Raw genomic sequence first — 13,532 nt, forward strand, 5'->3', positions numbered from 1 at the left:
CCAAAGTACCTGCTGTGGATAAACTACGGCTTCTGCCCTCTAGGAACTCACAATGTATATACCAAGCACTGTCATAGTGGGTCCAAACATAGACTCTGGAACCAGATTGCCTGCCTTCAAACGCCAGTCCTGCCACTTGGGCGTGTGTGTGTGTGTGTGTGTGTGTGTGTGTGAGTTTTAAGATTTTATTTATTTATTTGAGAGAGAGGGAAAGCAGCAGAGGGAAAGAGAGAGAAGCAGGCTCCCCACTGAGCAGGGAGCGGATGTGGGGCTTGATCCCAGGATCCAGGGATCGTGATCTGAGCCCAAGGCAGATGTTTATCTAGCTGAGCCACCCAGGTGCCCCCATATAGGCATGTTTTAAACCACTTGGCGCTTTAGTGTTTCTAACTGTAAGGTGAGAATATTAACAGCATTTACCTCTTAGGTTTGTTTTATGGATTAAATGACTTAACATATACGTAAAGTACCTTTCGTAAATGTTATTTAACAATCAAGGCTCTGAAATACACTGATTTGATCCCATAAGAATATTGTTATGTATAGTTATTAAAAATGAGGACCTGGAAGTTTAGAAACATTAGGTGCATCAGTGGTAGAACCAGAACTTTTTTAAACTAATCCCCACACTCAACATGGGGCTTGAACTCAAGACCCAAGGTTAAGAGTCACATGCTCTGCCACTGAGCCAGTCAGGTGCCTCTGAATAAGATGGATCCTTGAGCCCCTGAAGCTCACCTTCTTGTGCTGGAGGGGTTCTGTGTGGGCTGTAGAAAGGAAAAAAACAAACAACTAAGTAAACCAGTTTTGTCTGTCATGTTCATTATTTGTTGTTCAGCACACATGACAGTGCCAAAATTCATTTGTTAAATGAAAAAAAAAAAAAAAGAGGAATAAGGGACAGAGTAGTGAAAAATGAAGCTCGATACATAGGTGAAAGGCCTTGTCAACCACTCAGAAGGGTTTAGACTTGATCCTGAGCAGAGAAATCACATTAACCGATCTGCATTGAAGAAAACTTAAGGACCCGCAGGAGAAGGGCCCACACAATATTACCTCAGTGTAGTGGGAAATGATGGTGCCGAATCAAGAGGGAGGCTGAGAGGATGGAGAGGAGGTGACTTGCAGAGAGATTCAGAAATCAGAACCAGCTCGAGGCGTCTGGGTGGCTTAGTGGGCTAAAGCCTCTGCCTTTGGCTCAGGTCATGATCTCAGAGTCCTGGGATGGAGCCCCACATCGGGCTCTCTGCTGAGCTTAGAGCTTGCTTCCCCCTCTCTCAGCCTGTTTCTCTGCCTACTTGTGATCTCTGTCTGTCAAATAAATAAAATCTTTAAAAGAAATCAGAACCAGCTTAGCACAGACTTGTTTGGTGCAGAGTGCAGGAGAGAGGAGGGAAAGGTCTGAGGTAACACTGAGGCTTCACTGCACTGAGTAACTGAAGAGGGATAGCTGACTGGGAAAAATGAAGAAAGGACTTTTCGACACACATAGATTTGGGGCAACTGTGGGATAATGCTCAATCTCTTGACTATACTTGCATTTGGCTTCTCTATGCCCCTTAAATTCAGGAGCTGTGTGGCCCTGTTCAGGGCACTGTAGTAGCAGCCTAGGAAACAATAGTGTCTAATAGTGTAAAAGAAAGCAGTTAGGTCAATAGAAGAGGAGGGGTGTAGCCTTAGGTCCCTGGGGGTCCATGATGGGGTGCACTGAGTACTAAGTTAACTGCTAGTTCTCACTGAAACGTTATTCTTTGACGGCAAAAATACTCATTTTTGCATCTTCTTGCTCAAGATGATACCTTGCATAAAGCAGATTGTGGGCAACATTAAATAGATGCCACATAGGGAGATTATGAAAGGAAATCCATCATCAAGCCAGGCTTATGGCTGGGAGCTTAGGGGCACTGAACCAGGAGGCAGGGAGTAGGAAGTCCAGGAGGAGCTCCAAATCCCTTTTCATAAAGACAGAAAACAGATGAATAAACTAACAGCCCAGTGGAAACCCTGATAAAATGGCATGTTGAAGCTTCTAGGACAACAGTGCTTTTCTAGAGATTATGCAGAAGGAAAGACCCTGATTTTTAGACTTGTGAGAAGACCTGGCCAAGACAGCAGTTTGGACAACTGGACACCTATCTTTACCAAGAAAAGGACTTTTTAATGCATTGGTGATGTGGTAAAAAAATCCAAAAGAAAAGAGACCGCATTTCGCAAAAGCTTCCACAGGCTGGTATTAATTTTAAAAAGTGACTTAACTTTCTACAGGATATCATTGGATTCTCACAAGAGGGTTCATCATAGTAAAGGACCTGCTACAATTCATTATCTGATGACAGTGCTTTCTGACTTGTCCCTGCAGGTACTGGGAGGAGGAAAGGGTATGCACAGCCGGGAAGATAGGTGGAGGGTCTCCTAAGCAGATGGGAACTATTGCAAACCAACCATAGGATGGTCTCCAGAGGGGAAGCAACATTAGGGACTTGGATGAGGAAAGATCAAAAGGAAAAGCAGAGCAATAGCTTGGGAGAGGGGACAGAGAGGGAGAGGGAGAACAGCAGTGGAGGATAAAAAAGAGAAAGAAAGGCGTGCGAAAGCAACCGCATGTGCAGGGCACGAGTTAACGATTACGAAGAAGAGCAGTAAAAAGAATTGGGTTACTGAACAGGGAAGGAGGGACTTGGTTCTCTGGAGATCCCTTCTGCGTTTACACGGACCAGCCCAGCGCGAAGGGGGTGTGGTACTGAGCTCAGAGCCGTGTGGAGCGAGGCGATCGCGGTAGGGGCGCCGCCCAATCCCTTCTAGCAGTGGAAAATCAGGGAAACCTAGCGACTGGCAGGCAGGCGGGCAGGGCGGAGGCGGAGCGAGGGCGCCGATGGGCGGGTCGGGGGAGGGCGTGGGGAGGACAAGGAGACGCTGGCTAAAGGCGGCGCTAGGACCCGCGGGCGCCCCGCCGGCTCCCGGGAGGTTGATAAAGCGGCGGCGGCGTTTGACGTCAGTGGGGAGTTAATTTTAAATCGGTACAAGATGGCGGAGGGGGACGAGGCAGCGCGGAGGCAGCAGCCGCACCAGGGGCTGCGGCGGCGGCGGGGGACCAGCGACCCAAGCACCGGGGTTAACCACGTCTCGTCCACGACCTTCCTAGGTACGCGCCGGCGGGGTGGAGGCAGCAGGGCCCGGGTGGGGACAAGGCGCGGGCCGCTCGGACCCGCGGGCACCGGCCGCAGGCGGCGGGGTCGTCGGCCCCGGCTGGTTCAGCTCTCCTCCTACCGCCTCGTCTGACGGCCGCCGGGCCTAGCTCCCGCCGCGCCCCGAGCTTCTGCGGCGCGCGGCCTGAAAGGGCGGCCCTGGGGCAGCGGCTCCCGCTGCTGTCGGGTGAACGGGCTGCGAGCGCGTCTGCGCCCGGCCCGGCCCCCTGCCCTCCCGCCGCGTGGCTGCCGTCGCGTCCGCCCCGACCTGAGGGGGCGGCCTTGAGCTGGGGCCGCAGACCTGGGGCGCAGGGAGGTCGGTGGCGCCGCGTCTGGGTGTTGGAGAGTTCCGGACGCTGCAGGGCGATGTCTCCTGGCGGGCAGTGCTCTCTGTCCTTCTGTCAGAAAGGGAGGCAAGGGTGGCCGGGGCTTAATGAACCCCACGGAGGAGGAGGACGCGGAGCGCGCGGGGGGAGCAGACACCTCGCTGCCAGGTCGGAAAGCTCTCCAGACTCCCTCCCAGGAGGGAACCGCAGTCCGCAGGCCAGTGCTGTGACCCGGGGCTCGGGTTCTGGGGCTCCTCGGCCCGCAAACCTATTGGCGCGGGTTTCGCGTGTCTAGGATGCAAGTCCAGATTTAGTTGTTAAACTAGGGTTGCGAGCAGTTTTCTAGTCACTTAGACGGTATAGTAAGGCCCGATCAGACTCCCAAGTGTCTGGGGTGTGAAGTCACCTGATCCTTCGCTCCCCGGTTTTGCGGAATGTGAGCTGCTACTGTACGTGTACAAGGAGCGCCCCTGTCCTCTCCAAGACGCGTTTGCTTTGGCAGCGGAGTGTTGTGTGTCCCTCTCATAACACCCCTATTTTTAGGAGTTCAGCATTTGATCTTTCGCGCTGGTGTGAACTGAACGCATGTAATCCTGATTGAGAATTTTGATAGTACTTAAAGCGTAAAGTTTTACAAAGGCTTATAAATAGTAAAAGCTTACGGTTAGGTAAGTACGGCCATGGAATACGTAAGAGTTTATAAACGACACTAAATGGGAATTTGTGGTCTTCAGATTCCTCTATCCACAGTCTGATAAAGGTTTTGTGAAATGAAATGTGAAACATGTTGATAAGTTAGTCCGTGAAGACTAACTTCAGTTAGAAAAGTTTATGTGAAATATATTTCATCATTCATGGTAACCTTTGGATGTGCTGAACATATGTCAGAGGTGATGACAGACTAGAGTTTTGATACAGGATAAAGAACAGGAAATAAAGCTTATTTTATTATTGCCTGCCAACAAAAGCACTTGACAGAACTGTTTGCATAGAAACACCCCACCCCCCCCAACACAACACAACACCAGAGAAGAGAGGTTTTGCCTTAGATCTCTTCTGGTTGGAATTCTCAAGTAATTAGTTTTGGAATGCTGATGGATTGATTTGGATCTTTTGGACCCTAGGGGTGTGTGTGTTGTGTGTGTGTTTGCTCTTGAACTTACTTAGATATATTTTAACGTAATCATTTTAGATGTAGTTTCAAAGTGGTTTTGTTTTGTTTTTTTAAGATTTTATTTGTTTATTTGACTGAGATGGAAAGTAGACAGACAGGCAGGCAGAGGTGGGGTGGGGGGAAGCAGGCTCCCTGCTCCATCCCAGGACCCTCAGCTCATGACCGGAGCTGAAGGCAGAGGCTTAACCCACTGAGCCACCCAGGCACCCCTCAAAGTGTTTTATATACTTGCCTTATTAGGAGAAGCGTAACTTCATGATTTGGTCATGGTTATGAACATCATTTTTATTTTGTGGTACATTGAGAAGAGATGTGATTCTTAAGAGTTGATAAATAGGGCCCACCATTTATTAAACATTCTGTCTGCTACTCAGATTTTTGTGTGTTATGTTTTCCCCCACTCTTGGAGGTAGCCCTTTCCTTGATAACCATACCTATCAAATGACTGCCTAAAACCTTTTCATTTGCTCTGTAGTCACTCAGTACAGCATTAAAATCCCAATAAAACTTAAGATTTGTGTTTAGTCAGAGCAAACAGGCTGTGAATGAGTAGGAACTCAGCTATATTGGAGTTTGTATAAGAAACTCTTTGTCTCCCTCTGCTTTCTGAATAAGTAAACTTGAAGAATTGAGTTGGGGTCAGTCGGGTGCCATAGTGGTTTAGTCTTAGGAAGGTGCTTTGTGTCTCTTAAGGGAAATGCTTACTTTCTTTAGGATTAGGAATGTAGGGTCTTTATAAAGCATTATGTAATCCTGTACTTCAATGGCTTTGTAGGATTAAATCTCTTGGAAATTATTTATTTGGGGAAGAAGGAGCTGTTTTACATACAGTAAAGAGGTATTTATTGTAGGGAAAATAAACGGTGATTTAAAACGAGATTCTGGCTTTAAGTTGAGTGCACCTATTTTGGGATTCGATTTTAGTTTGCCATTGTGTTTTAACTTGAGGATAAAGTTTTTAAATATCCATAGATGAAAGTAACTTTCTTGAAATTGTTTAGAAAGTTTTCCAAAATTGTGCTTTTTCCATCTGTCTGATATTAAGCAGTTAAAGAGTACCTGTCACCTCATTCCATGCTGTGGTTCAAGGCATATTTTTACAGTTTTGATACTTTTTAGCAAGATGCATTTTAAAAATTTGTTTATGCTCAGTAGGAAGACCTGTTTGACACACAGTTGTAAGCGAAAGCTCCCCAAGATACGTGTTGGCAATCATCCTCCAAGCATATGACCCACCAGTATACATCTGAAGGGTCTCATGACTCAGGTTTTATTGGACAGTAATAAATGATCTTTTCCCAACAATAGCTAGCTCCCTCAAGGTCCTGGAAACCTTGCTTCCAAAATTCCTTAGAGACTTACACTATCCCTAACTCCCTCCCAACTTGAAAGTATGTAATGGGCTATACTCCTCTATTCCCCAGTGCAGCTGTTTCTGCCATGGGTTCTGTCCTTGTGATTTATTTTATTTTATTTTTTAAATAAAAGGTATTTATTTATTTGACAGAGATCACAAGTAGGCAGGGAGGCAGGCAGAGAGGGAAAGGGAAAAGCAGGCTCCCTGGAATCATGACCTGAGCTGAAGGCAGAGGCTTTAACCCACTGAGCCACCCAGGCGCCCCGTGTCCTTGTGCTTTAATAAAATCACCATTTTGCACCAAAGATGTCTCAAGAATTTCTTCTTGGGCATCTGGCTTTGAACCCTAATTAATGTTCTTCTCTTTATCACTCACTACCCATCCTATAGAAAGAATGGATGAGTGCTTTCTTATCACATACATAATTAGAAATGTCTTGGTAAAACTGTTGAATGAGTGATGTCTGAAACCATACTAATGAGAAGCTGGGACAGTTAATAAGTAAAGCTAGAGCGAGTTACTAAGTGGAGTGGGAAATTTAAAGAAGGGAAAAGGTAGTTGTAGAAAGAAGAATTCATGAAGTAGAAAAATTCTGCTTGTTAAGAACATTGAGAAGTACGAAGTACAAAGCCAAGGTAACTTAAAAATGATTTTTTAAGTTATTGGTAATCATATCTCCGTGTGTTTAGGTGTACACATATTTGCTAAACTTAGGTAGATTTTTAAAAATACGCATTTAATTAAGTAGCCATCCTCACTTTCTACTGTGGGACAGATGGCTGTCGGTAGTTGATTTTATGGGCAGATGATACCTATTAGAAGCAACTGTTAAGTCACAAAAGACTAGCATACATGTACTTTGTTTTCCCAAGGAGATAGTATGCACTTTTGACTTGGGGTTTAGTTTTCTGGCCAGTACAAGTAGGATTTAGGGGATTCCTTGTTAATGAACCAGCTTAATGAAAATTATTCATACAAATTATATTTTTGTTTATGCTCTAAGTCAGAATAACCAGTAATTCTAATAGCTTGGTGAGCTGTGTAAATTTATGAAAGGATCATAAAGGATCTTGTTAAGGATCATTTACTTAAATGTACAAGAGTACATTCACTCTTTTTATTGTGGGTGCAGTGTTTTTTTTAATTATAGAGAAGTCAAGATAGTGCAGTGGAAAAGAATGAGGAAAGGAATCAAAAGCTGAGTGAATAAACTCTCTGAGCCTTGAAGCCCCTCACACATAGCAGTGATAGTATTCTGTAATAGGACTGTTGTGGGGAAGAAATGAGATAGGTACAGATGTTTTATAAATTGTAAAGCTGTCTGTGTGTAAGAGACTGTAATGCTTACGTAAGAATGTGCCTATATGACTACTTATGCTATTATATGTATATATGTGCTTATTTCCTGTCAGTTTCTTCTAATGTTTTTCCCTGCAGTGTAGACAGAGGCTTAGTTTGGGCAAGGGTGGCGGGTAAATTTTTAACTTGACCTGTAGAATGCTGATAATGTGTTCCTGATTAGGGGTATTGCAAGTATTAAATGTGATAAAAGTGCTTATTAACCCAGTGGCAGACATTCTGTTGATGGTAGTATTCCTATAATGTTTGTTGTTTTGAACGAAAAGTTAAATTTCAAAATATGTGACCTGAAAAACCTTTGTTTGGTTTTTATAAGATAAAAATATACATTCATACTTCTCAGCTGTCTTTATTTCAATAAACTTGCACTTTAGAGAATCAGTCATAGTAAAATAGTCTTCTGAAATTGTTTATTTCCAGTATAGGATTCAGTATGAAGTAATTCTTAAGGTCATGGCAGTTTTCAAATAGAGTGCATTTACCTTTCAGGTAGTAAATGCGCAGAATCTAACTGGAGTCTGTTTTGTACAAAAATGCCTAAAGAATGACTGACTTGAAAGTACACAAATTGTGAACCCCATTAAAAGCTTTTTTCCCCTTACATGTAATCATTTAGTGTCATGAATAGGGATTAGGATATATTTTAACTTTTGAATTCTGTGAACTTATTTTGATCTTCAGAATGGATTTAGAATGGAGGGCTGGATTTTAATATTAGCTCTGTAATAACATTTTTTCCTTCCTGGTAGCTAATAATCTGCCCTAGCAAACTTAAAGGTTTTTTGTTTTTATTTTTATTAAATAGCTAATCTGTGAAGGCACAGTAGAAACTTTAAAGCCGGGCGCCTGGGTGGCTCAGTGGGTTAGAGCATCTGCCTTCGGCTTGGGTCATGATCCCGGGATTCTGGGATCAAGTCCCGCATCGGACTCTCTGCGCGGCGGGGAGCCTGCTTCCCTTCCTCTCTCTGTCTGCCTCTCTGCCTACTTGTGATCTCTGTCAAATAAATAAATAAAATCTTTAAAAGAAAGAAAGAAAGAAAGAACTTTAAAGCCTTCTGTAAGGAAACTGTCTTTTAAAGATTTTATTTATTTATTTATTTATTGACAGAGACAGAGATCACAAGTAGGCAGAGAGAGAAGAAAGCAGGCTCCCTGCTGAGCAGAGAGCCGGTTGGCGGGGTGTGATCCCAGAACCCTGGGATCATGACTAGAGCCAAAGGCAGAAGCTTTAACCCGCTGAGCCACCCAGGTGCCCCAAGGAAACTGTCTTTTAAAGGGGGGTGGAATTGGCATGCTAAATGAGCTTCTCATTTCATATTTGAATGAATGGTTTTATGAGATACTAATTTTTTTCAATTTTTTTTTTTTTAAAGATTTCATTTATTTATTTGACAGAGATCACAAGTAGGCCGAAAGCAGGCAGAGAGAGAGGAGGAAGCAGGCTCCCTGCCGAGCAGAGAGCCCTGTGCAATGCGGGGCTCCATCCCAGGACCGGGACCACTACTAGAGCCGAAGGCAGAGGCTTTAACCCACTGAGCCACCCAGGCGCCCCTATGAGATATTAAAACTTGGATTAAGTTTACTTTTATGGGGGGGGGAGTTGTTTTTGAAGTAAGTTGTAGAGAAACTTTGACATGAATCACCCTTATTCTTAAGATTTTTTCGAACTTAGTTTTTAATCACATCTTCAGAAATCACTCTCTTCATCAGCACTTTAATTTTAAAATAGATAATACAATATGATCTGCGGAGTTTGTTTAGAGTTGAGAGGAGTTTTATTGAAGGAGAATGGCAGTGGCCTTGGGTATTGTTTCGCAAATTCAGAAGGGTAGGCTGAAAGTTCTCAGAAAGGTTAACAATGTTGTTGTTGCCAGAAGTCTAACAATTCGATATTAAGATAGAAACTTACTGCCTTTAAATTACAGCTAAACTTGTGATTGACCAGAGCTTGTGATCATGGCTCTTAATCTATTACAAGTCATAGGTAATTTATACCTAGTGAGAGTTTTAAATTTATTTTTTTTTAAATTTCAAAAGCAGTAAATCTTTGTAGACATTTTGGAAAATACAAATAAAGAAGAAAGTAAAAATAATCTACTAGTGGTAAGCACTGCTAGCATTAGGGTATACATCTTGTAGTATATATCCTTTTTTAATGCATAATTTAATGTTTTCTAAATTGGGATCTTACTGTAATTTTGTAATTTATTTTTCCATTCATTGTATTTCCCTTTGTGATTAAATAATCTCTTCAACATGATTTTTAAAATGGCATTGTCATACTAAACTAATCCTTCATCTAGATACAGGGTTATTTTTTGTGAATAATGCTGGCTAAGCCTTTCTGTAGATAAGTCTTGACCTTTAGGATAAAGTCTTAAAAGTATTTTTTGTACCATCTGTACGTTTCAATATTGAAGACACATCAGCCAGTCCATTCAGAAAATTCTGATTTATCTTGTGTTTGGGTTAGGTTTGCACTTGTTTGCAAATACTTTGTTTACAAGTGGGTGTTGTTATTTAAAAATGAATGCTAACACATAGGTAGAGGATCTTACTGTTGCATTTGTATTTCTTTGATTACAGTTGATGTTTAAATTTTAATGTCAACTGAATATGCATTTTTAAGAAGATTTGTTTATTTATTTGGCAGAGCGCAAGTAGGCAGAGTGGCAGGCAGAGGGAGAGGGAGAAGCAGGGAGCCCAATGTAGGGCTCCATCCCAGGACGCTGGGATCATGACCTGAGCCGAAGGCAGACACTTAACCAACTGAGCCACCCAGGTGCCCTGAATGTGTATTCTTTTTATTAATTGCATTTTCATCTTCTTGGACCATCTCTCAGTGTTTTCCTTACTGTTTTGTAAAAGCCCTTTTGTACATAAGGGATTTTTTCATGTTTGACTTTTTAATTTTGTGGGTATATTGTGTTTCTGAAAAAAAATTTAAATGGTTCCATGTTTTCTTAAATAAATTGGCAACTTTTCAACTTACTGGTGCTAGTCTCTTCTGAATTTTTAGGTATGCTGCCAGAGGATTTTTTTTTTTTTTTTAACTGTTTCAAATTCTTCCTGAAGAATTTTTTATTCCCGACTCTTCAATGGCAGACGGTATGGGCATCTGTTTTGGTGCCCAGGAGCTTGGTATGGATTGTTAACCACCACCAAGCTTCAGCTTCTTTAACTAAAAAAAAAGACCCTACTTTGGAAGTTTAAGATGAAAAGATAATGTCTTAAAAACACTTGCCTTGGGGCGCCTGGGTGGCTCAGTGGTTAGGCAGCTGCCTTAAGCTTGGGTCATGATCCCAGGGTCCTGGGATCGAGCCCCGCATCGGGCTCTCTGCTCGGCGGGGAGCCTGCTTCCTCCTCTCTCTCTGCCTGCCTCTCTGCCTCTCTTGTGATCTCTGTCTGTCAAATAAATAAATAAAATCTTTAAAAAAAAAAAACAACACAAAAAACCCCCCCAAAAAAACACTTGCCTTGTTTTGAGTGTACAGAGTTACCACTCCTTCAGGGTAAAGACACTAGTTTTCTTCGGGAGTGAAGAGGTGGAGGAGGGCAGGCTGATAGAAGACCATTTTTAGACAAAGAACTGGCTTTTTTCCCTTGATGTTATCAGTTGATATATTGAGCCACCTCCCTTATGAAAGGGCTTTTCAGTTGCTTGTAATGAGTACCTCTGTAGAAAAGTGTAGGAACAGAGCCCTGTTCTAAGCTTTCATGTAGTTGGGAAATCAGATAGATCTTATGCATATTTGTTAGTAAAGTGTATCATTAAGTTTATAATTTCAGAAGTAGGAATTACTGTGTGCTAGTGTTACTGAGGAAGACTTAGGGAGGAGGGTGGTCTTTGTCAGACCTTGAAGAATGGGTGGGTTTTAGAAGGCAGAGAGTAGGATATACCTCTTGTGTGAAGATAAAAAGGCAGTATATGGTAAGGTTTTTTACAAAATAGTTTAAGGATTTGTCTCTCCTTTCTAAGAATTTTTCCAGAAGGGATACTTAAAAGATATTTAAAAGCAGTTAGGTAGACGTAACTGAAGGTGGTAGAGCATGTGTAATAAAAAGAGAATATGGGCTGTTTTTGTAGCCAAGTCGAGCAAAGAACTGATTTAAATAACTGATGATTCCTGGAAAAACTGTCTGAATAGCCCTAAATGTGACTTCTTAAAAACTATAGAGATGTGTTCCCCTACCTGTTTTTGAGCATCTCTTTTATCTGCTACAAAGAATCCTGATGTGTATGTACTCTATAAAGTTGCCAAACTAGAGAAAGGATAAAAGGAAGAGTATAATGAGAATCTCTGACTTTGTTTCCCTTTTGTTTTTCAAGTTATTTTAGATTAGTCACATATATCTACTTGGAAGGAGGTTTGTCTGTTTTGCACTATTCCTTTCTTCTTACAGCTCTTTTGTTAGTAGGAATTTTGCCTGGTTTGAGTGTATACTTTGTTTTTTTAAAGTGCTGCTATAGGGGCATCTGGGTGGCTCAGTTGGTTAGGCATCTGACTTTAGCGCATGTCATGATACCGAGGTCCTGGGATTGAGCCCTTCCCTTGTTGGGCTCCAAATTCAGTGGGGAGTCTGCTTGTTCCTCTCTCCCTGCCCTCCCCCGCCTTGTGCACACACACACTCTCAGATAATCAGTCTTCTTTCTTTCTTCCTCCCTCCTTCCCTCCTTTCTCTCTCTCTCTCTTTCTTTCTTAAATAAATAAAGTGCTGCTATAATGAGCCATCTAAGGTAGAGAGTTGTGGCAAAATGGAATGTAGCATCTTATTTCTAGAGTCTTGGCAGATAACCTATTTGAGATTTATCATAAAAGCCTTATTCTAAATTTAAGCCTGGATCTGTGTATTAATGACTCTTTTGCTAACTGATTATCCCAAATTTCAGTAGCTTTTCTGTGGATTTAATATCTTTAACTCACTACTGAGTTAATTTGGGGGCCAAAAGGGAATGATTCAGTGGTTTGCCTGAGTCAAGGAAACCTACTCTGGTTTTGATAGATACCTGAACCCTGTGTTAGAAAACCTTAGAGTAACTGCCAAAATTACTTTTGGAAATGGAAATTTAGTGTATTGTTGTTTTATAAAGGTTTATAAGAATATATTCCTTATAGAAATATGGAATAATTTAGTGTATGCTGTTGCATAGTTCAGAGGGGGATGTTGAAGAGGAACTGGCTAGCTCTTACATGCATTGCTTTTCATTTTTACTGTCATGTCCTGACTTTGGGCTTCTCACCTTATACTTAGGTTCTCTAGTTAATTAATATCTGATTTCTCTGTTTTTAGATTCTCATTATACATCTTAAACACTCATCACTTTTGGTTTATCTCTGCAGCACAGCTGTGATCCTGTCACTCGTCTGCCTCAAAATTTTCCTTGTCTCTCAGGATAATGCCTAGTATTCTTAGCCTAAACTTTGAAGGTTAGCCTTAATTTGATTTTCAGGGCTCAGAGAGATGCAGCCTTCTCCAGAGGATGTCTTCATTGATAACACTAGCTAAATAATTTAATGTAGTGCTTTCTTTACTGTTCTTTTATACTTGTTTGTGTTGGACCCTTGAGAGTAAGGACTGTTATCAGCAAATTGCATTTCTCTGGTATCAAGTATAGTGCCTTGCTCTCTAGTTACTACTAGCTTGAAGTAGATGGGGTGGGGGACCTTCCTCAGTTATTGATGACACTTTGTATAGGTGTACCATATGAAACAATGAATTACACATTTATTTACACGTAAATATACATATCTTACCAAAGATGGGCAAATATAATTTTATTGCATCTTACATTTTAAAAGTCTCCAATTTAAAATTTGCCCTTCTAGAAAGCTAATGAAGAGAAAAAAGATTATTTCCCACATGTTGGGGGATGGTATAAATGCTTTGCTGACTATATAAATAAATTTTGACAAAGAAACTTTTGGAAAGAGGGAAAAGTAGCTGTATGCTAAGAATTGTTTTAAAGGAAATAAATAAATCCCTCTTCTTTTTTTTTTTTAAACAAATTGTGGTTTTGGTAACTTTTTTTTAGCTTTCGAGATATCTTGAGCAGGTAACAATTCAGCTCTTGAGTTTATTCAACAAACATGCTCATTTGGCATAGTTGGAAGATGATGGATTTGACAAG

At 41.7% G+C, this 13,532-nt stretch overlaps 1 protein-coding gene across 4 annotated transcripts in view; it reads left to right on the plus strand.

Annotated features, from left to right (window-relative positions):
* Positions 1–2,969: 2,969 nt before the first annotated feature.
* ATL2 (atlastin GTPase 2) overlaps positions 2,970–13,532 on the plus strand; it is a 56,731-nt gene continuing 46,168 nt past the window's right edge. The window contains exon 1 of one of the 4 annotated variants that reach the window (XM_032352936.1): positions 2,970–3,142. In XM_032352936.1, coding sequence (XP_032208827.1) covers positions 3,025–3,142 — 118 coding nt within the window. In that variant the 5' untranslated portion in view covers positions 2,970–3,024. Of the gene's footprint in view, positions 3,143–3,162; positions 3,680–13,532 lie in introns of those variants that run through there. The other 3 variants (XM_032352937.1, XM_032352939.1, XM_032352938.1) reach the window with 3 other exon arrangements.

Source organism: Mustela erminea, chromosome 7, assembly GCF_009829155.1.
Source record: "Mustela erminea isolate mMusErm1 chromosome 7, mMusErm1.Pri, whole genome shotgun sequence".
NCBI classification, from domain to species: Eukaryota; Metazoa; Chordata; class Mammalia; order Carnivora; family Mustelidae; genus Mustela; species Mustela erminea.